The sequence below is a fragment of the Pollicipes pollicipes genome, unplaced genomic scaffold (genome assembly GCF_011947565.3).
Source record: "Pollicipes pollicipes isolate AB1234 unplaced genomic scaffold, Ppol_2.1 Scaffold_4219;HRSCAF=4965_pilon_pilon_pilon, whole genome shotgun sequence".
Lineage (NCBI taxonomy): Eukaryota > Metazoa > Arthropoda > Thecostraca > Pollicipedomorpha > Pollicipedidae > Pollicipes > Pollicipes pollicipes.
Window position 1 is genome coordinate 32,706,070 of NW_023596448.1, and position 23,045 is coordinate 32,729,114.

General features: G+C 51.0%; 2 protein-coding genes across 4 annotated transcripts; one reads left to right on the plus strand and one right to left on the minus strand.

The window, feature by feature from the left end:
• Window positions 1-133: 133 nt before the first annotated feature.
• On the minus strand, window positions 134-19,269 carry LOC119095218 (E3 ubiquitin-protein ligase RBBP6). The gene is made up of 13 exons (XM_037218086.1): window positions 19,024-19,269; window positions 16,015-16,192; window positions 6,873-6,966; window positions 5,170-5,227; window positions 4,603-4,656; window positions 4,209-4,294; window positions 3,866-3,974; window positions 3,169-3,287; window positions 2,468-2,622; window positions 1,699-1,819; window positions 979-1,183; window positions 523-570; window positions 134-235 (listed from the first exon to the last, which is right to left on the minus strand). The coding sequence occupies exons 2-13, from the start codon at window positions 16,178-16,180 to the stop codon at window positions 134-136; spliced, it is 1,317 nt and encodes a 438-aa protein (XP_037073981.1). The 5' UTR covers window positions 16,181-16,192; window positions 19,024-19,269.
• A 264-nt stretch (window positions 19,270-19,533) lies between these two features.
• On the plus strand, window positions 19,534-22,431 carry Polr1C (RNA polymerase I and III subunit C). 3 transcript variants are annotated; one of them, XM_037218919.1, is made up of 2 exons: window positions 19,534-19,596; window positions 21,203-22,431. In XM_037218919.1, exon 2 carries the CDS (start codon window positions 21,372-21,374, stop codon window positions 22,413-22,415), a length of 1,044 nt encoding a protein of 347 aa, XP_037074814.1. In that variant the 5' UTR covers window positions 19,534-19,596; window positions 21,203-21,371; the 3' UTR covers window positions 22,416-22,431. The 3 variants fall into 3 exon arrangements, with proteins under 3 accessions (XP_037074814.1, XP_037074813.1, XP_037074815.1); XM_037218918.1 differs by having other exon boundaries at window positions 19,542-19,602; XM_037218920.1 differs by lacking the exon at window positions 19,534-19,596 and adding an exon at window positions 19,685-19,947.
• The last annotated feature ends 614 nt before the right edge of the window (window positions 22,432-23,045 follow it).

A 23,045-nucleotide genomic window follows, 5' to 3' on the forward strand; every position in this document is an offset into this window, starting at 1 on the left:
TCCGCGGACCCCTCTGTCGGGGCGACGCGCCATCAGGACACAGGGACGGGACGGGACGGGACGGGACGGGTCAGGTCAAGTCAGGTCAGGTCAGGTCAGGTCAGGTCAGGACAGGACAGGACACGGCCAATGGTCAGGACGCCGCGATGGCCGCGACGGCCCACGTGGACAGGAACGGACAAGACGCCGCCGGCCCCAGCCGCCTCGCCCCGTTGTCGACGCAGGCCGGCTCACCCTGCCAGCGCGCACCCGCCGGCAGAGGCGGAGGCGGCGGCGACGGCGACGGGCGGCGCACGGTGCCGCGGAGACGCCGGCGACACGGTTACCTGAGCGAGGAGGCGAGTGTTGCTGCGACGACGACGGTGGCGGCGGCGGCGGCGGCGGCGGCGGCGGCGGTGAGCGGGCGCCGCGGGGCTGGCCGCGCCGCGCTGCCGTCTGGCCGGGCGGCGGCGAGGGCGCGCGCGCCGGCGGCGATCCGGCCGGCGAAGCGGGCCGCTCGCGCTCCGGCCGGCCCGGCCGCGCCGCCGGCGACGGCGACGGTGAACGGGGCTGCGACCGCGCAGGGGACACCTGCCGACGACGAGGCCACCGTCAGCCAGACGCCCGGGCGCCAACTTGCACTAGCTGCCCTATCCACCAGCAGGTCATTTCTCATCCGCATGTATCGACGGCGAGTGCGCAAAAGTATCCGAGCTTTCACCTATCCGAGAGCAAAACTGGTAAGCCTCGGCATTCCTACTTTCACCATTCCGCCAAAGCGTTCGGTGAGCCCGTGCCACCAGCTGGGCCAGTGCCGGAGCGGCCGGAGCGGTCGGTGCGGCCGGAGCGGTCGGTGCGGCCGGAGCGGTCGGTGCGGCCGGTGCGGCCGGAGCGGTCGGTGCGGCCGGAGCGGTCGGTGCGGCCGGTGCGGCCGGTGCGGCCGGAGCGGCCGGTGCGACCCACCAGTCTGGCCACGGGCTGTCGACATGACCATCTCACCTGTGCCGGCTCCTGAGGCGGCGTCGGGACGCTGGGCGCTGGCGGGGCCGCCTCCTGCACCGGCGGCGGCGGCGGTGGCGGAGGCGTGGCCACCGCCGGTGGCGAAGCGCGGACAGGCGGCGGCGGCGGCGGCGGCGCCGGTGGGGCGGCAGCCGCCCCCACCTCCCGCTCACGGGCAGCCAGCTCCCAGTAGTCCGTCTCCTTCCTGTGGGCAGAGCGACGGGCGTCACGCACGCCGCCCGGCTCACTGACAATCTCTCCAATGCACTCCAATCTTCCCCCACCCTCCAACACCTACCCCTCCCCTTCCCCCATGCACACCAACACACACACGCGCACGCACGTATGAACAAGAGGTGTAATAAGCCGACAGTGCAAACATTTTGGGGATCTTACATGGCTATGTGCGAGGAGCTCTTATGCAATACTTGCAACGTCTTCCGGTGCATCAAAAACACTGATCCTGGATAGCAATATGATGCCGGCCTGAGTGAGCCAAATAAGCTAATGCCGTCTAACAACGTACCGGCTCAAGAAACAACAAGGCCTTCACCACTTCATCCCAGCTAGCTCAAGCCAACAGCCCTGGTCAAAAACACCGCAGCGCGACTTCCCAACGCCGTCCGCGATCCGCCCGTCCCTCCGCCGCCCGCCTTGCCCCACTTCCCAGCGGGGCGGTGGCGCTGGCGCCGACCGCGCACCCACCAGGGCGGCACTCACTCGAACTTGACGACGCGCTTGCGGATGAAGCGGTTGGGGATGATGTTGTCGGGCGACACGTCCGGCTGGTGGCAGGACGGGCACTCGCTGTTCTCCGACTCGACCAGCGCCGTCCGCAGGCCTGCGCGGAGCCGGAGGACACGCGGCGTCAGACGGCGCGCCGCTCCCGCACAGGTTCCGGGACGACTTGACGCCCAACTTAATGCAGCGGCTTCCCTAAGCGCATGCACGCACGAATGCAGCTTTACTCTCTGAACTGCCGCCGTTCCCCTCAAAATTGCGTCGGCCTGTGTATCGCACTGCCGACTTCGCATAACCTTCCCCCCCCCCCCCCCCCCCCAATGCTGGCAATGGGTCCGCGTGCACGCAAGATCCGCCTCCAGTCCGGGATTCCAAACGAGCTCGCTCGAGCGACCCATCACAACACACAGCCACGACCTTCCAAACATCCGGCGCCGTACTAATACGATGCCAAAGCGGACACCCATCATCCGACAGTGCACATCAGAACATAAAACCTTCTCTCCTCTTGCACCAAGTGACGGACTTCACCAGCCCATTGAGCGGATCAATCGGCCTCTCCTCCCCCATTGAAACAAACATTCCCAGTCTTTCCGACAGCTCTAATTCTTGCGGCGCGTGTCATCGCCTCACTGAAGGCCGCCGCCGGCCGCCTGCCGCCCGGCAACAATCACTGCCGTCTCCCCGGCGACGCCCTCTCCGTCCCGCCCCACAGCGGCGCACGTGCGCGCGTGCGCGGCCCACTTACACTCGTCGCAGAAGTTCTCGCCGCAGCAGGGCGAGGTGACGGCCTCGCGGATCAGGTCGCGGCACAGCGTGCAGCGCAGGTCGTCCGGCACCGGTGGCCGCGTGCTCGGCGGCGGCGTGTCCATCCGCCCCTGCTGCTTGTCGTTGTAGGTCGAGCTGGCGGCGGCGCGCGGCCACGGTCAGACGCGGCGTCACGCGCACACCGTCACCACCACCACTACCATCACACACCCCGCCGCCAGACAACACGTCCTTGCTTTTTATGAAATGGAAACGTGACGCGCGCCGTAACGTTTAACATTAATATGCAACATTTCTGGAACGCCAGCGAATGCACTGGTCACATCAGCGGGGCCATTGCGCAACCAGGATTCGAACGCGTGTCCCCCAGGTGGGAGCCCGACGCGCTAACCAACCGGCCATCACGCTCCACAAAATATGACACCGGCATCGGTACGCGACGGCTAGTGTGACATTCGATCTGGGTCTAGATCTGGAAACTCTGCGCAGAAAATCGCGGCGGAGGGCCAATCGAGTCTAGGTAAACTAGGCGACTAACATGCAAAGCACTTTCGAGCGCATCTGACGCCAGATTCGCTTCACTCGCGCGGCGCGTTGCGGCATCCACGCGACCGCGTGACGGCCAGGGGGCCGACCACATCGCCCCAGGCCCACCCGGCCCGCATGGGCACGCTCACTCACTAGTCCACCCGGTGGACGGCCAGGCTGCCGTCGGGCGCGATCATGGCGCCCGGCACCTTGGGGTCGTCCACGCGCACCATGAAGCTGCGAGGGATGCCGGTCGCCTTCTTCACCTCCGCCTGGCGGGCGTGGGGCGGGGCGCGGGTCAGCACGGACGGCAGGGCCGGCGGCGGCGCTCGCCGCATCGCCCGGCGCGGGAGGCACGCACAGCGCCCGGCCGACAAGCGCTATCGATCCCTCGCCGCGCACGTCATGCTGCACGCGTGTGTCTCACTGGCTTTGTGACCTGTGAAAACAGCAGCGCACCTGGCGCGCCCACTCTGAACTACCGTCAACGTTCGCGGGTTCGGTGAACGCTTAGGGCCGCGGCCCCGGCGACCCTATCCAGACTGCCAAAGGCTACGACGCGGGCAGCGACAGCGCCAATTGAAACCATCCGTTCCATTCCGAACGCGCAAGGGGTACTTGGAATGCCGAGATGTTGAGAATTGTGCGCACGGTGTGAACGAATCAGATGCTATCTATAACAAATGAGAAGCCTTTACGCGGGACTATAGCTACAAGTGCATGCAACGCACTGACTCAGAAGAAACCGATCGAATGTGTACGCTTCCCCCTCCCCGCCAGCTCCAACGCATGCCAAAGCACACACAGAGTCCAACCCCGCCGCGGCGCACGGCCGCGTCGGCTCACTCACGGCGGCCAGCGGGCAGTTCTGGGCATAGTGGCCGAAGTTGAAGCAGCGGTAGCACTTGTGGCTGCTGGGCGCCGGCGTCAGCAAGTGCTGGCCCTTGTACTTGACGTACCTGCCGACAGGGACGAGCGGTCACCGGCAGCCGGCACGGGCCGCTGCGCCGCGCCCCCGACAGCTGACCGCCTCTGCTGCTCCGCCGGGCCCCGCTCCACACTGCCAGCGCCGGCCTCACTCCACACTCCGCCGCTCAAGCTCCGAAGCTTCGGCACTGGTCTGCGTCTCGCGCCCCTGCCCGGCCGGCGGGCCAGCCCTGACCCCGCCCCTGCCCCCGCCCCGGCTCACTCACCGGGACGGGTCGTACTGGCTGGTCGACTGCGACATCATGTGCTTGATCTTGTCCTCCTCCGAGCCGCCGATCTTGGTCAGGTCGCTCTGCGGACGACGACGGGGGGACGTCAGGTTTGTCACCGGTCGCCGCCTAGCCACCTCTCCATCACCCACCTTCCGGCAGCCTCTGGAACTGGACTGCCACTGGCACGGCTCACCGGCCACTCACGCGCCGTTTCCGCGTCCCATCACGCACCCTCTCAGTGCGGCGTGACACACGGCTCACGAACCCACCCACGTAGCGCCAACCGGTCATCGCGGAGCGACCGGCCCTGCCCGTCACAGCGGCGGACCGTCACCACAGGTGAGCCCCCGGCGCCCGCGCTGGCAGCCCAGGACCGTGCGGTGCTCACCCCAGCGAAGACGGACGATCCGGAGACGGCTTCCACTGACGCCACCGGCGGCGGCTGCGACAGAGCGACTCGCGTCAGTCGATTCAGTGCACATCAATAGCATGCGGCCCGACATCACCGGTCCGTTCAGAGAGCTCCACAACGCAGAAGACCCGCAACTGGAGACCGGCGTAGCCAGGCTTCGCGGAACAACGGCCGCAGCCGCTTTGTCACGGGGTTGCGGCATTAAGGAACGCTGACAAGGGTCATCAACAGCCGCGGCCGGCTTTACTGGCGGCAGTGCAGGGACCGAACCACTCACAGCAGCCGCCGCCGGCTCAAGCGGCGGGAGCGCAGGGGCCGAGCTCTTTACACCAACCAGTTATCGACGGCGAAGCCGCACCCGTTCAATGCATAACTGGCAATGCTTCGGGCGGCGGAGGCGGGTCTTTACGAAGCGGCAATATCAACTGGCGCATCGCGCACGCATAAATATAGCGCATCAAAGCGATCCACGTTCACACAGTCATTATGTGAAACGTTCGGTGAGCCGGTGACGGCGAGCCCCCTGGCCAGTACTGCACTCACCAGCACGGAAGCGGCGAACGACGGCGTGATGGTGGCCATCTTGGGGGCGTTCGGATCCCTGAAACGGCAGCACCCAGATCAGCGGCGCGCCGCCAGTGTGGGTTTCGCGCCAGACCGGCCCGCTGCCTGCAGTCACGTTCCCAGGCGGGCAACGAGCGGCTAGTGACGTCGGGAAGATCGAGTTCGGCCTCAGACGCCAGCAGAATCCTGGTCTCGATCACTAACATCATAACTGGGCAGCTCATTTTTTCGGACCGCAACTAATTCACATGTGGGCATTGTGCAAGACGAGTGACCAGCTTGATTCAGTGTCAAAAACGACCGATGGACAGCGATTCACACCAACTCTGCAATTCAGCTGGCGAGCATGCAACAAATCCGTCGTAGTATCACCAGGTACGCCATAATCGTACTAGTCACAAACATCTGAAAGCGGTAATAGCCCAACATCTTCCGCCGCTAATCGCCTTCTGCCCAATTAAATACACAGCTAGTAGCCGCAGAGGCTGGAACGGCGCCGATCAATGCCGTGTTCAAACCCTAACCCAAGACTTAAAGCGACCGACACGAGTGAGGAGCGGCCCTGCACGACTCTCCATCGGCATACGATAAACCAGTGCTATCTGACGCTACGTTGTAGACTGCACAAGTCCATGGCGCGGTACGCTAGCATTAATGCAGGATGGCAGTCAACGAACTCAACTGGTGTTGTTTACTAGGGCTGCTTTGTTTGCTGGGTCAGAGCGCGTGTCGATTACAATGGTCATTTCGCGCCGATTGAGACGAACTCAACCACTCACGACGCAAACCTTCTCAGTCTGTCAACCACCGGAACACAAACTTTTTCAGTCTGACAGTTTCGTGTGCCTCCATTGACCGCTCTCTGGTGCTGTCACCACTGGTCTGCGCGCGGAGTGGCTTCCTTCATAGGTGGCACACTGGGATATTTGTGTGCATGTTCAGCACTACGCAATCTAAAATGTTCTTACATGTAGCATGAGGTTTAATCCCGTGATGTACGTTCGTAGTCGTTTAAAAGCAGGCTCGCACGTTGCCGTGACCTGTGGCACCATCCCTGAGCGGCTTTCGTGAGTTCCAAAATGCCGACAAAATATTCAAGCTGATATTGACATTGCGGCCTTCAGGTCGCGGCCTGTGATACAACGGTCTACAGGCATCATTCGTTCTCAACCCAGAAACGAATTGCCTGATATGTTTGTGTCCCCTCATCTCTCCTTCAGTGTTACGCTCACCAATCTTTTGCATGCAGCGCTGCGCTGTTCAACTACGTCAAACGTGATAAGTCCTGACCATTAACTGTGAGCATGTGCCACGCTATATCAACTGACGCAACCATACTTTACTGGCAGCTACCCGCTCCGTTTTGGAGGCGTGCTACACAGCGCACGACATTCCTGGACTCCGACTGACGTCACTAATTCAGCCACGGCGCAACACGTGTCAGGAGAAAGTAGTCCCAACGGATACCACGAGCCAAGGCAACAAGTTATTTCAGCACGGCCGTCAGAGGAAAAAACGGTTGATCAAGATCAAGGTGTCACCAGGAAGCGACGCTACCGCTGATGACCACGGGACGTTTGGACGCATCGACTGCGTCACCACGCAGCGCCAGCGGCCACCTCACATAGCGCAGCACCTGGGGTGGCCGTGAGAGGGGGTTGGGGGTGAGACCGGGCACCTACCAGAACTTCTTGACGGGAGCGCCGTTCGCCGCCGGCACGCGCTTCACCACCAGCGACGTGTTCTTCGGTATCAGCATGTCGTTCTGCTTGTACTCTGAAGCGGACAGAGCGCGGCGCTCAGTCGACCCGGCGACGTCAAGTGGCACACGGTCGTGCCGCCGAGGCCCGGCCTCGACGGGGAGCGTCGACAGCGTCTATGTTCTTCAATGGGTGTTTCTGGCGCGTCGAAAACAGTGGCCATTTGCCAGCTATCCGCACAATTGCATTGTTTGACAGCACACTCCAATTTTTGGATGATACTTGGAGAAAAGAATAACAAAACGCACGAAAAGCACGTGAAGACTAAGAAACAATAAATAGCAAGCATACAGTTATTTGTTGTTTATTGGGCTTTTGGGAGCGCCGCTGACTGCAGTGATCATTTGGTGCCCGTAGCACACGTGACAAAAATAAACTAACTAAAAAAATCGGGAAATAACAAAAATGGATTTGTTTGCCCAGCCAAAAGTCTGTGGGTTCTTGCGGGTCTGATCTTAGCGGGTTGGCGGGTTGAGAAGTTCCGTCTGCATCCAAAATAAAACGATCAACATGCGGGTGGTGCTGAAAGACAGAAAGCAGGTAAATTACGGGCCCTGCTCATAACAAGTTGCGGTGTTTGCAGATAATGCAATTACTCCATACCGATTTTGTCCCGTCCAACTCGTGAACCTTTCACAAACCTTAGCACAACAACTGCAAATATAACCTCGAATACAACTCGTGCCTAGACCACAGACGCTCTCACTCAGGGGGTATTCTTAAATACCTGATGTCAGATCTCAGCTCCGAGAGGGCGGATAAGCGACAGCTGCCTTACGGACCGGGCGAACGAAGCAGCTCCAACTCACGAGCACCGACACCGCCTTAGTTACAAGCACCGACCTCACGGCATGGCGCCACATAGCGCCATGCGACATTTCACAATGGAGCAATTCGTGCTGTGTTGTTGTATCACACATCCTTTGAAGGGGTTCCACGACATTAGTGCCGTAACAAAAAATCCTACCGATCGGCCACAACAAAACACCTTCCTGACAGGAGTGTTATATTATCTCTACTGCGAATACATGTACACATTAGCGCTACGCAACCAAACTATACCGCAAAAATGTGTACCAGTTATTACTTATGCTGCCAAAACCTATACAGAGATGGCTTATACGCGAAATTACTTCTACCGCAAAGACGCACACGCGACAAATGCTACACGACAAACCCTACATTCAGAAAAATTACACCCGTCGTTACTAATATTGCAAAAACATATTAAAGACGGCATTACGTATCCTGCGAAGACTTATACGCGACATTACCACTACAAGACGAAACCTGTGCTTCAAAAACTTATGCTCGCCATTACCTATGCTGCAAATTAAATAGTTATTGCTTTAAGGCAGCATCACTTCTATTGCGGACTTACACCCGACGTAAGTCCTTCACAACCAAATTTATACTTACTGTCATGAGTTTTACAGCAAAAACTTTTACAGTCTATACATACACAAAGGGAATAATCTGCAAGTCAGGCAGAAACCCCACCTGGGTAATACCGCAATTAGAGATCGTGGAGCCGACGCGATGGATTATCATTTTTCTTCACTCTGCTCCGTTATTTGGCAATTGAACGTACTTGACGTATGAGCGAAGGCTGTGTCTAGCAAAACATCAATGACATGTAGGACGTTTTGAAGTATTAGTTTTGCCGTGTAGCGCTAGAGCCTTACATAAGTCATGGCAGAAGAACCTATGCCGCTTTCCAGTGAACACCGGGCCAAGCGGTGCAGTACGTCTTCAGTCCGAGACTCCATCCACCACTCGTCTGTGATGGGAAGGTGTAGCACATTCGGCGCCAACGCCATGTTTTTCATGCATTTTTTAGTAGATTTGGTTTTCCCGGCTTTGCCCACGACTTGCAATACTACGGCAGTGCACCATGCGCTTCTGTTTTCAACAAAAACAATTATTAAGTCGCGTAGAACGATTGCCGTCGTGGGACTGTCGATCGTGATATCTGCAGCAGCAATAACGTACCAACATCATGGAGCAGCCTCCTCCAGCCTGAGTTCGCCCGTCAAGCGCTCCCATGTGTTCGTCCCCTCCGGGATTCTGGTTTACAGGTAAGCCAGTACCCCAACCTACGGGTACTTACATGAAAATGTTACACTTACGCACTGGTCAAAGAGGTTATGATAAGTAAAGAAGAAACCAAGAAGTAAGCTCACTAAAAAGTAAAGCCTGTACAGGTTTTCGCAGCAGATAAATGACTGACAAGAATTTACTTTTCGCAGAAGCCATTCATTACTTTTGGATTTGTTAAGCATAAGGTTACACTCAACTCGTTGCAGCGGAAATAACGTCGCGTGTAAATATGGTCTGTAAACATTTTCGAGCAGAAGTAATGTCGCATATAACTGACGCCATAGCTCTCCCGTAGGAAGGAGTTTTTGCGGTTGGTTCTTGAATACTGACTATGGCAATGCGGCTATTGTCATGCGTTCCAACTGCGCTTGTGCCCGTGCACGGTATGACGACCTGGTGAGGCTTCCCATGTCGCCGCCAGTGGTCACTCTTTTTTAGGTCATGCGAGGGGGCAGATTTGTGTTGCCCAGACCAAACGGGGACTAGTTCCACCCGTAAAGCCCCACGGGAGAGAGGGGGGGGGGGGGGGGGTACACTAACTACATAATCCACGAAAATAAAGACCATGTATTTTATGTTGCAAGTACCTAGGTGATCCCGTGATCCCCCGTCTTACATTTCTTTTTCGCTTGTTAGTGCTTTAAAAACGAAGTTGAATATCGGCAGACGACGATAATGTTAAAACCAAGTGTGTTGGGGGAAAGGGGCTCGTCTTGCTCAATGACAGCAAATCCCTGCCCATACATCATTGTTTCAAAGCATTTCTTGAATGTGCGGGTGAACGACTTCACTTTCAAGAAATGCTCGAATGTGAGGTCGTTCAACGACCCCACATTCAATATATCCAAAAAAAACATCAAAGCATCTCGTGATGTTTCACAATGGTGTTGTATTTAATACGATGAGGGCAACGTACATAACCGGTAATGCACATTACAAATGTAACTAAGGCACGGTGTGAAGACCGTGCCCTATCAATTACGAGGTGGGCGATGCCCATGAATCAGTGACAACGTTTGCATTCACTACGCAGCAAACGCGCTTCGTGCTATCCCATGGCGTATAAGCACGCTTCCGTGCCACGCACGCTCCATGCACGCCGCGTCGGGACGAAGCCTGACGCAGCATCCGCCATGGCCAGAGACCGGACCCGTTGAAACTCCTTCCCCTTCGGCGCGAGGCTGCAAAGCCAGTGGACATGACCAGGGCACAGCGCCGGCTGAATACCGGGGAAGCGTCCAGTGTAGAGACTTTTGGTAAGCAGCCTGCCACCCGCCGGCAGGCGTTTACCAAGTCGGGCATATGAATTACAATTGAATCCACGCACACCGAGTGCAAGCACAGCGACAAATCCGCATCGTTTCCGCAAAGAGGACCTTGTTCCACTACAGAGGCGGTCGTACCTGAAGCACGTTTTGGGGTCAAATAATGTTATTTTATCGTCTCGTCTCGTCTCGTCTCGTCTCGTACCGACACGGCTCGTCCACCCACAGCTTTGGTGATAATCACTCAAGAGTGTCGCGTGGTGCAAAAGGTATTCCCCACCTCGGGCACATGTCCGTTCGTTATCTTGGGTGTTCTTGAGTTACAGGGGCACACATCACCTACGCCCAACTTAACCGCGTATAAAATTACTACGAAAGTTGGTCCCACTGATGAAGCCAGGAGCTTGTCACGGTTCAAGCGCAGATTTCAAGCCTCTTACTTGGACGGATTCTTTTTTTCTTCTCTTTTTTTGTTCAGCGCCAATATTCCGTCAGGGTGCGTCTGCCAGATGTTCGCTTGAAGAGATCCCTTACGGGACGCTTGTTCTAGCCTACACCACACGCCTTCAACCCACCTCTCCGTGTCACGCAACTCACGTGTGATTCTGTACATCTTTTGGGGCAAACATTTACCAAGCAGTCCGCAATGGCACGCTTGCCGACCGGACGGACAAGGCGGCTTTGTCAGAGCCGAGCGCCTGGGACTTTACTTTTGAGAGTGGGACCGTTGATCCAGAGCATCCCAACGGAGGGCCTCTGATTTCCTGATGACAACGCCGACTCCCTGACGGGGATAGCACGCTCGTCTTGACAGCGAGCGATTGATAAGCTGTCATCCGATGCCAGTCGTCCGCCTAGTGAGACTTCGTGACGCTAGAATGAGCTTATTTGGAGAGGTGGCTCGAGTGGAGAGGCGCTTGGGTGAGGATGGTTGGCTGATGATTTGGGCCGGAATGTGCGCGCGTGGCCAGCTACGCGTAGGGTTGCATAGATGTACTGACACGGTCAACATGTTTCTACTCAAACCGTGCTCCTTTCATGTCGCTGGGCACTACGCTTGCAATTTTATGTCTCCTCGGATGAACCGAATGAATGGCGTTAATTTGCTCCTTGGTTCGCTGGAGTATAAGGGTTGGCCGGGTGGACCAATGGAAAAGACTCTAACGCGCACGCCCTACTGTCCGCAAAGTCGCACGCTCGTTCTAACACGATCACCAGCTCATCCTCATCCACTGGTCCTCGTCCTCCTCATCCTCATCCAATGGTCCTCGTCCTCCTCATCCTCATCCACTGGTCCTCGTCGCATGCCGCCATGAACTCGGTCACCGGCCGCAATCGCATTCTCATCATAAATGCCGAATGTTTTGAAGGTGATCATTTCGGGCCCCGCGTCATTGCTACGCGCAACTCTTGTGACGACTTCGCTCACGCGCCATGTGGAGCGATTCCAGCTCCACGGATGGCGCTTGCTGGGATTATACCGTGTCACGAAATGTCACGGCATTGAGCCGGAAGCTGCCATTCAGATCGACCATCTCTCGCTCTCGCTCTTTCTGGCAAGTTCACAAGTAGCAGTCAAACACGTGATGCATGAGCGCGTTTCAGGGTCAAGAGCCCCGATGCTCGCCACTCTGGTCAGCGCCAGACGCTCTGTCCGTCCAGACACAGGGATGCTGAGAGAACGTGGCGCGCAAAATGCTTGGAAGGCTGCCAAATATTTGAAACGATGCGAGGAAAAGGCTTGCTTTTACAGCCAGCAAGCAAGAGGCTTCGGACGTAAGGCAGCCGAGGTTTTGGAGCCTTACCTTACTGTCGAAACTTGTGCGCAGATGCGAGATCAAAGGGAGTGTCCCACCTTTGGAACAAATTTCAGAGACACTGGTCTAGTGAACCCTAAGAGTCCGTCATGAATATCAAAACCACCAAGGAATGCAACTGTATCACCAACAGGATAATATAAGGGATCATTTTACCTACTTTTGAGCCCAAAATATACGGTTAATCTTCCGGGAAACCAACACTCATCTCTTAGCACCCTCACATGCCATCCCGTCGCAGGAGGTACTGGCGCACGCAAGATGACATCTGTGTGCCAGCCCACGACCATTCTGGGCCCTTGCCGAATTCGTGCCTAGTACGTAAATTCTGAAACTATTAAGGTGACAAAAATCCCCACGATCCCCCAACCGCCATTATATTTACAGAAGAACATCATTTGCACGCTAACTAAACCATCTGCACATTCAGGAGTTTTGATTTCATATCAATATGGACCATTGCCAGCATCCAGGCAGTGAATGAAGGATATGTTGTGTTGTCGCTTATGTCTCATTGGTAGCAATAAAACGTTGCGTCCCTTGATCTTTCCTGTGTTTCTGTCCAATTCTGAAAAAAACAAGAACTAAACAAAAACTGGACAGGCACCTGATATTGCAACAAACAACAAACACTGCCTGGCGCAATGGTAAGAATTCAAAAAACCATGATGCTGTGCTGTCACTTTAACGCACCACGTTTGCCCAGCTGGGTAAATGTGCTTATAGTTATTTTATCAATTTCGTTTTGCTAGTAAAGTACGAAGTATGCTGGGCCCACTGGATCGTGAACTATGCTGGACGATTACTACGGCACTTTGCTGATACAATATGCTCAACATGCAATGGCCAAATTTCACTGAAAAAATCGGATGGTTTATTTTTTTCAGTTAGCAATGTGCTCATATAACATAGAAGCCAGTCAATAGCAATACTGCATACTTACATCCCAACAACATCTACACCCCATGTTGAAACACCTGGCCAAAAGCCACAATCAGAGGTTCTCATTTGGCATAGACGTGAGCCATCCATAGCATACAGGCAGTGAAAAGAAAACCATGTATTATTTTGTTTAAGCTTTGCTAGCAAAAAAAAAGAAGAAAAAAGGACAGGCTAAGCTGACACAATAGAGAGCAGCACACATGAGAGAAGTGTAGGAATTCAAAACACTATTGTGTTGTGCTGTTGCAATAATTACAGACCTGACAAATGGTTGGCTGGATTCGGAACATGCACTATTGTTGCTATTGTATTCATTTTGTTTCACACCTTAGTATGGTTTATTCACGAACACATCATTTACTGCAATAGCATGGTTCCTTGGGCCACAAATTATGCTGGATGATTTTCAGCGACTTGGGGCAGTGGTGTGGAGATGTGGAAATGCAATGGAAGGTTGGGAAAATGTTCACGATGTCCTGCTCAACGTGCTCTGGGTAGTTTTCAAAATAATTTGTGGCTGTTGCATCTTTCAAAGTAAATATTGGTGCTCTTTTTACCAAAAAGCTGGCCAAAAGTAAAAATTACACAACAGCTACAGCAAAATGCCTGCAGCTGTGCTGAAACATCCAGTCAAAGACAGCAATCGTAAGTTGTCATTTGGTATCAGCATGCTCATTCCTTTCATTACCTTCCTTCACGTCATGAGTGAGGATGGGAATGTGATGCTTTTGCACCCTTTTTCTGTAATCAGTACCATGCACATATACTCCTCTGTTTTTGTTACACTCTGCCAGTGAAAATCTGGACAGGTTCATCTGTAATCATGAAGAACAGAGCACACTGCATAGTGTAGGAATCCAAAACACCTTTGTGCTATGTTTTCTCCATAGCAAAGGTGGCTTGCTGGCTTGAGTGCAGCCATATTGTTATACCCACCAGATTCTGCCAGTGCAGTATGCCAACATAGCTCATTGGGCCACACATTTTGCAGGATGATAATCTCTTAACTTCAGCAAGGGGCAATGAGACTGGGAATTAAGAGGTTAAAGCTTCATCAAGTTCCACTAAAATGAAGTTGCTTTATGCTTTACAGAAGCACACAAGCATTGCATCCCTGTATAAAAGGGTAGATGCTGCATCATTAAATCGCTTCATGAAGTCGCTTTATGCTTTATGAAGTTGGTTTATGCTTTACAGCACACAAGCATTCCATCCCTGTATAAAAATTATATGCTGCATCATTTAAGATAAAACAATGCACTCTTTTAATAAAAGAATCGGTCTATTTATGGGCTGGAAGTGAACAAAGGCATGCTAGAACATGATCACATATTTTTTTCTGTGTTCATACATAGTTTGTTCAAACTTCTTTATTCTATCTTTTATATGTTACACTGTATGATGTTCAAAATGTTGCAATATCCCATTTTTTGCTTCCAAAATAACTTTCTGGGAGTTTTTCATGGATGGACATGCTGCACTTGCCTGTTTCCTCAAATTCCAATACTTCTTCATAGTTGTCATAGGTGCAATCACCAGTGGGATTGGGAAAGCATGGAAAACGCACCCCCACCTGATCTAGCTGGTGATGATTTGGGCTTTGGGGTGCACCAACTGTGTTGGTCATATGGTGCCCATTCACCTGATCTAGCTGGTGAGACTTCACACCCTGCCCCCCCCCCCCCCCCCCCCAGGATTTGTGGTTTATGAATTTCCCCATGCAAAACTACCTTTTTAGGCCCACTTCTGTTTCCCCATCTCAGGCATAGCTCAATATTTTTGCTATCATTTAATGCCAGTCAAAGCTGGTCTGCTCATGATGGGACTACTTTGAGGCAATGTGGGGCAAAATATCTTTGTCCACAGTAAGTGGTACTTCCAACCACCAAGATTAGAGAGGTAGGCACACATCACATTTGTGTATGGGTTTGTGGAAGCGAATGTTTGTAATTGGTACGGCACTCAGTGCAAGCATTGGCAAGACATGCATTGGTGAAAATTGGAACATGTGTGTCATTAACCCATGTCATATTCTGCTGGTATGTAACTGATTGGTAAACACAAGCTCAGACTAAATCAGCATTTATGTGCACAATGTTTCCTGAAGCCAAAGTACCAGTTGAAAAGTCTCCATGCCAAAAGCCTTGGGGAAAAAACAGAAAATGTAGTGTAACCTTTCAATGAATTTGTGTGATAATGGTAAAGGTAGCCAAAATTTGTGTGATAATGGTAAAGGTAGTCAATGATATGATAGGTAACCAATGACATAAGATGAAATCCATGTATATCTTTTTCCCTCAATGGAAGGTTTGACTCTCATACCATTTCTTGAACAAGTAATTTTGAACAATCAGTGTTTTGAGAACATTACAGCCAAACAAATGGAAAGAACTAATTTACTAGTGGCATATTGGGGTTCCAACAAGATTTCTCTGATCAGGGTGCCTACTTTGCATACAAATTCTGAGCTATTCAGAAGGACTTCAAGAAAACTAGCATTACCAACCAAGTTGGACACATCTACTCTCACTATGAATGATGACAGCAAAAAGATGAGATGACACTTCATACACAACATGTGCATAGGTCACACATGGCCTGGGTCACCTGCTCAATGTGAGTCCCTTTAGCTCTGGCAAAACTTTTGACTTGAATCCCATTGACAGGGTATTCAATGTCTTGTTCATTGGAATGATAACCTACATGAACAGGGACACACAAAGGATCCATCCTAGAAAGCTTTTCAGTTCAGACAAAACTGGTGAGCCTTTCTGTTGCTGTCCCCTGCCATACAGTCACATGCTTGAGCTGCAGACTGCATGCACCACAACAAAGTGCCGGGCGGCCCACTCCCGGCTAGCCCTCAGCGGGCCTGAGAACTGAGCCTGGGGGCCAGAACAGCATCACCCACGCAGACACCACCAAACAGCGGGAACTGACCTTCGCTGGTCTGAGAGTTGGTGACAATCAGGTCAAAGTCTGTGCCACGGCCCAGCTTCTTCTGGTCCATGATGGCCTGCTTGAGGTCGGCCACCGAGATGTGCACGCCATCAAACACCACTGTGTTCACCTCGGTGGACGAGGCAAACTTGTAGAACACCGACATGGTGACAGAGTGCTGAAAACAGACAGAATATGTCTCTCAAACACAACAGTTAAAAATGCAGGCCCAGACACATTGCCAGCTAAAAGTTTAGTTCCTTCACATCTGTGCAGATGATTAAAATAATTTCCTGAATTCCAGCTGAAGCTTTGGAAGCATGAGAAAAGGTTGCCATCTTGCCACAATTTCTTATTTTCATTCTAGAGCAACACTGAATACCTTGCAAACTTACCAGTGCCTTAGACTGGGGGCTGATGAAGCCTGTGGTCATGCAGCATGATTTTAACATTCTTAGAAAGTAGCACTTACATTGCTTCCAGTGTTTTAAGACATATCAACTATTGGGGCCATGCGGATTTTATAATGAAGTGAAACAATGATCAGTAGTGTGGGCCATGATAGAGGAGATGTCCCTGAGCAGCTGGGGAAGACCCAATCCTAACAAAAACCAGGGGGCCATCAATTCAATTTGTGGCAGGTTGTGTGCACCTGAAACCCAGCGCTGCATTTCAAGTCACTGTCAATATGTATTGCCAACAATCACTCCTTCAGGGTGGCCATTAATTCAAAAGGGAAAGTTGGTGTCAAAAACACATCTGGCAAACATTTGAAGAAGGATACCAGGCTCCAGGTGGTCACAACTTTGGTTGAAAATACTGGTGAGAACAAAAAATAATTATCATTGATTGCTAAGACAAAAATAATGACTACCTTTCACCACATACAAAATAAGATACACAGAATACCAAACCTGCTAGATCAGTTCAACCAGAATGTATAACAGATGGCTGGCATGGAAAATCTGATATAATCTAAGCATTGCAGGCCTGCAAAACATCTATAGATGCACGCTATGAAATATCAACCGAATTCCTGACCTGCTAAAAAGCATTTCAGCCAATTACTGCATCTAACCCAAAAACAGGCACCAATCACACCACAGTTTTGTCCTAAAACAGAAAGCATATGAGCAAGATTCTGGTCCAGAGATCTCACTAAGATTGCTGTATCCAGTGTTGACATACAGCCCCATCATTACATCTGTGCTGCCTGCTATCCTAGAGTCACCCTTTTCTTCTACTGCCCATTACAAGTCATGTATTAGTTCAATGGAATGTAAGGGTAATTAAGGCCAGTACCAGTACCAAACTTAAGAAAAAGAAAAATAGCCATGTCTGATATTACCTCACAGCTTTGCACCTGCCATACAAACTACTGGCCTATCTGATGTGCAATTGTTTGTGGCTGGTTTACCTATTCTGTGGAAGTGGTGGAATGCCAGTTCAATGCCCTCAAACTAATGTCAGCAAGCTGAATTGAAAAAAAATCCTGCTCCACATCTCCCACAGCCTCTCCAAATCTTAATTCTTGCCCCAACCATCTTACCAGACTTTGTCAAGATTTGCCATGTTTTGCAGGCTGGTTGGTCACCAAAGATATCATTACTCAGCAACAGGCAAATACCAAACCTGAATGCAACCCTTGTTGCAGGAGAGCAGCTCTTCCTGATCACCACAAACTGCTTATGACCAGCTTCACACAGCAATCTAAACCCTTAATAAGAACTTGGTGCCATGTCATGTCAACCATGTCCAGCATGGTGTGGCATGCTGGCAACAATTTCAGCTGATGTACACAGCAAACCTGAGAACCTTAAGTTTGGCACATGGTCACCATCAATTTTGACACATATAGCTGGGTCTGCAAACCAAGGTTCATGTTGATAAGATCTTGTTGCAGCTAAGATGGGTCAGAAATTGGAATATGTGGAGCAACCATCAAAATATCAAGGTATAAATTATTGAATTGACATATGGAGCAAATCATGCTTTATGGTATACCAAATCAGTAGGACCACAGCAAACATTCAAGTATGACAGTGAATGATGGTTTCAAGGGAATTAACTTTACAACAATTTGGCCTAATAACACAGATAACTATCCTTCTCGGGCCCAGTACATTTTTATGGTTCTTGATGGTGCTTGATACACAGTAATGTTGTGACCGCGCACAGTAATGGCGCCGGTGTCGCGGCTACTGTGTGTGTGTGTGTGGCGCTCGGGAGCTCGCTATCGTAATTGTAAACAATTTGAAGGTAAGAGCATGAATCTACCTGTTTTGTGATTATTTATGATATGCCCTGCCTTAAACATGACAAATGGTGTACAATGATTTTTTCTAATGTTAGGTAGGAAAGTACACCCTGACCCAAAAATTATGATGCCAGATACAACTTATTTTCCTTACCTAACCTTGCCTTATGGTGATCCAGAATTATACAAGGCCACTAGGCCTGTAGGTCCTGGTCCCATCAGGCTCCCAGTCTGATAACCAACCAAATTTTTAAGCCAAAATGCTCCCAAAATATTTTGAAAATTCAGAGCAGCAAGGGTTAATCAGCCCAGATGTCACAAACTACCCTGCAGTGGCTGATTTTTAGACTTGCTTTGTGTATTCTATTTGAATGCATGCTTCTTCCATGCTCAAAGGTGATGTGCATAGAACATTGCCAGTCAGTGTGCAATAACCAATGAAATGCTTCCCATGACCAACCAAGTCACATGCACTCTGATCCTAGCACGTACAACCCAAACTCAGACAGGTCAAATAATGATCAATTGGTTATTGCTTTACTTTAAAATGTGTTAGGAGTCATTTCAATACAACTATTTTTTGAAACAGCACAATTCCTTGCAATATTCTCCATGCGCCTGAATTGGTGACTTCCGCGCATGTAACTCACGGCGCAATAATTGCAACAGATGTTTAATTTTATGTTGCAATGTCCCTAAAACGCTGGAAATGTCCTTAAAATCCACGCCAACACCTGAAGTGAAAAACGTACCCAAAAGACGACCTGAACGAACGTCCGGTGCTTGCAGTCTCGTCCTATCTCCAATGGGCCAGTCCTGACCACAAATGCACCATTTCACTGTAGTACTCGAAGCCCCGCAGGAAACCGTGTTCCGAGCACGCTTTGCAAGTGTTCTGGTTGTAGGTAACCACAAAAATATCTACGCAATCACTTCAATTCGCAGCTCTCCACGAGCGCTTCGCGCCGACCCCCGACGCTACGAACGCCAACGTTGTGAACAAAATGGCGACCGCTGCAACGCAAAAGAGAAGCCGTTGCGAAACGCAAAGAACTAATGGCAATCTTAATTAGGAATGATTACCTTCAGTCGACATGAAAAATAAGATGACTGAGATAAAAATTATCAAAGAATTAAGCCTATTATTTTCCCAGCACTTTGCAGTTACAGGACTAAAAGCAATTCTCGATTTCCCATTTCAAACAATTTTTCCTCACTACAGTTTATGTGGCAATTATGACGCGGGCTTAGGTTATTGGGACCCTTCATGCACCACGTGTGGTCGAAAACAAAAACAGTGGAGAACGCTGATTCTTCGCCGAAAGGTGAAGGTCCGGTTGTGTCGATTGTCCCTGGGTCGTGATCTCGTGGTGAACGCTGTGTGAGGCGAGAGCGCTCCTTGTATGTTGCAGTCGGGGTCCTTTTTGTGTCTATAGATCTTTACTTCATTCATTTTTTCCACAAACCAAACTCACCATATAATGACGTTTCATACGTCTTGGATATCATCCTTTTAAATTTACATTTAAGGCTACGAGTTCAGAAATTGAGTGTGAAGTATAATGGTATCACACGTCATTCTAAATACCCGCATGGAAATTGTGCCATGGATTAAAGTATCTGGCTCTTGAGGTGGATTTAACATTGGATGGGGAGTATCTTTTCCACCCATTAATGTGAGCTGAATAATGGATGGAAATTCACACAAGTGGCGGTGGACAATTGCATGCAATTCTTTCTATCCATCTGTGTAGCATCTCCACTCAAGTATGGAATTTTGTAAGAGTGTCACATCTGTCAACTGGGATCTGGATCCTAGTACTTGTTTGACTTTCATGGAGTGGATGAGAGGGGTCCTTTTCAGCCTTTTTTAAACATTGATGACACTTGCAGCAGCATTTGTATATCCTGTGTTCTGGTGTAGTAGATGGAGTATGTCCTATGGTACTGAGCATGTCCTGTTGTGAAATTAAAAGATTTGAGCATGCAAAAAGGACCGTGAGTGCTCCAGCACAGTCCCAAAGGTCCATGTTTAGTTTCTGACAGGCTGATGGAAGTTGGCAAATAAAGCATCGATATGGACCCAATGTTTCCATTCCTCTATGGTGCGTGCAGCACTGTTCACCTCTCCTATTTAAATTTTGATTCAGCAAATGTCAGCAGTATTACATCTAATGGACATCTGCAGATTTTATAATGCTCTGTGTATTGTAGCAACTGGCAGTATATGGGAACATGAGTTTTAATACACATTCTGAAAAAGCCATGAAAAAATATATGTGATGCATACCAATACAAGAACACAAATATGTAGAAACAAACTTCATGACAGACCAAAATGAGGATGAACCTATCAGACAGTAATTGGTAGTGCCATTTGTTTTTTTGTGGGCTTAGCAATTTGAATTTTGTCTATTACTGTGTACATATTTGACTCCCAGGTCTCTGTCCTTGAGCCATCCATGGTTGTTGTGCTTCGATATATTACGCATTGCAGTCATTTCAGACACAGCATACTTTGTCTTATGTTTGGTACTACCTAAGACAGCTTTCTGGCCACATGGCCCTACTCATTTCTTCTTTTAATTGTGAGAGCTATCCCACTTTTATCCACAATATTTTTGAGTATATTGAAGGGCTTGTGATGTTTTGTGATGAGGGAGGGGCATGATTTCAACATCTAGGCATTTTGGTGCATGGTGTGGAAGTGTGACAAGAAGTGGTCTTTATATTCTCTCATCACTGATGGTGATTTCTGGTGTGAATGGAGGTTTTGTCATGCTCTTGCATGTTTTGTTCTCTGCATTCCACATTTTCTGTACTCCGGTGATGAGGTTTATGCTGAAAAGAAGCATCCATGAGGTGTGCTGAAACTGAGGCGCACCTTCGCTGTTATGCCTGATGTATCTCACAATGACATGTATCTTTCAGTTGGCCTTGCATCGCTCTGCAATGGATGAAGCGTGTTGAAGCCGCCAAGACGCTGAGTTCGGTTTAGGTGCCGCCCAAGGAAGAAATTGGCGACCGTCGCTGGCGCGACAGTTCCAGCTGAGAGAAGTTCTGGAGTAAACAGCTGTCTTTCTACTGCCTCACCGTCAAAATGATATCTGGCGGTAGAAACAAGGTGATATTGAAAGAATATGAAACCGTTGGAGCTGAAATGACCAACGTGCCCGGCTCTTACAGTAGTTGTGATGATACGTACGAGGCGTGGCATAAACGGTTCAAAGAGAAGTTCAAGGCTCAATTTGTGAAGCTGACTGACACAGAGTCGGAGTTCGACCTCATTGGTATTGATGCGCCGATCGCTAATGCTTTCAGGCGAATACTTATCGCGGAAGTCCCAAGTATGGCCATAGAGAAAGTGCACATCTACAACAACACCAGCATTCTGCAGGATGAGGTTCTTGCCCACAGGATGGGGTTGATCCCATTGAAAGCGAATCCCCTGATGTTTGAGTACAAGGGCTCCAGTGAAGATGCTGGCAAGCCGGAAGACACACTCGAGTTTGAGCTGAAGGTCAAATGCAAGGTCAACCCAAACGCCCCAAGCGACGCCGCCAACCCGGCCGAGAAGTACATTAACTCCAATGTGTACTCAGGTGCCATCAAGTTCTGTCCCCACGCAACGCAAGAGGGTCTGTACACCGACGAGCAGGTGGGAACCGTGCACCAAGACATCCTCATCGCGAAGATGCGTCCTGGCCATGAGATTGATCTTAAGCTGCACGCCGTCAAAGGCATCGGCCGCGACCACGCCAAGTTCTCGCCGGTGGCCACAGCCTTCTACCGGCTGCTGCCGGAGGTGACCTTGACCAGGGAAGTGAGGGGAGAGTGGGCCGAGAAGCTCCAGAAGTGCTTCAGCCCCGGGGTCATACTGCTGGAGGACGGGCCGTCGGGAGAGAAAATCGCACGTGTGGGCGACGCGAGGTACGATAACTGCAGCAGGAACGTGTACCGGTACGACGAGCTGAAGGACGCTGTGGTGCTGGGGAAGGTGAAGGACCACTTCATCTTCAGCATCGAATCGGTCGGTGCCCAGACGCCGGAGGTGCTGTTCGCGGAGGCGGCGAAAGTGATGCTTAGGAAGTGTGAGATGTTTATTGCTGCGCTGGACGAGGCATCAAGCAAGGCAAAGGAATAAACCCGTGTTACAGTCATTGTAAAGGTTTTCATGAGAACATATGGCGACGAACAATAGCTGCAGGACCGGCAGCACATCTGATGGTGGATTCTGAGACTGGGGTTTTAATCCCGCGGATCGCTTACATACGTATTTAGCCCACTGCGGCGAAAAAGCGCCAGGGATTGCAAATGCTATGTTATGGTTATTGCTGTTTTAGCATCGTCGAATGATCCAATGGTGGCATTTTCAGAAAGATATTTGCCCTCTCAAATGCATAACGTCGATTGTTGGGCGAAAACATAATCGCTCGTTCCATTCTCACAGCTGGTACAAGCAGCAACACGACTGTTTTCTAGGGACCGCAGTTCAGGTGGTCTCGAGTCGAAAGGGTTAAAGGCATCGAATACAGGAGCCAATGGTCTCCTATTCACGGAACACATATTGGAGCCAGTCCGTGATCCAAATCTCTTGCATAGCCTTTCGTCTTTGGATGTCAGTCGCGACAGGTGATAGTGTTTCCTTTTTGTCCCGGCGACCCGAAACCAAGCCGCGTGGGGGAAGTTTCCTCTGGCTAAAAGTCAACCAAAGAGGCGTTCAATCGGCTTTTGAGATCTGTCGCAAAGCAAGGGATAGGAGAAGCTGCGTTAC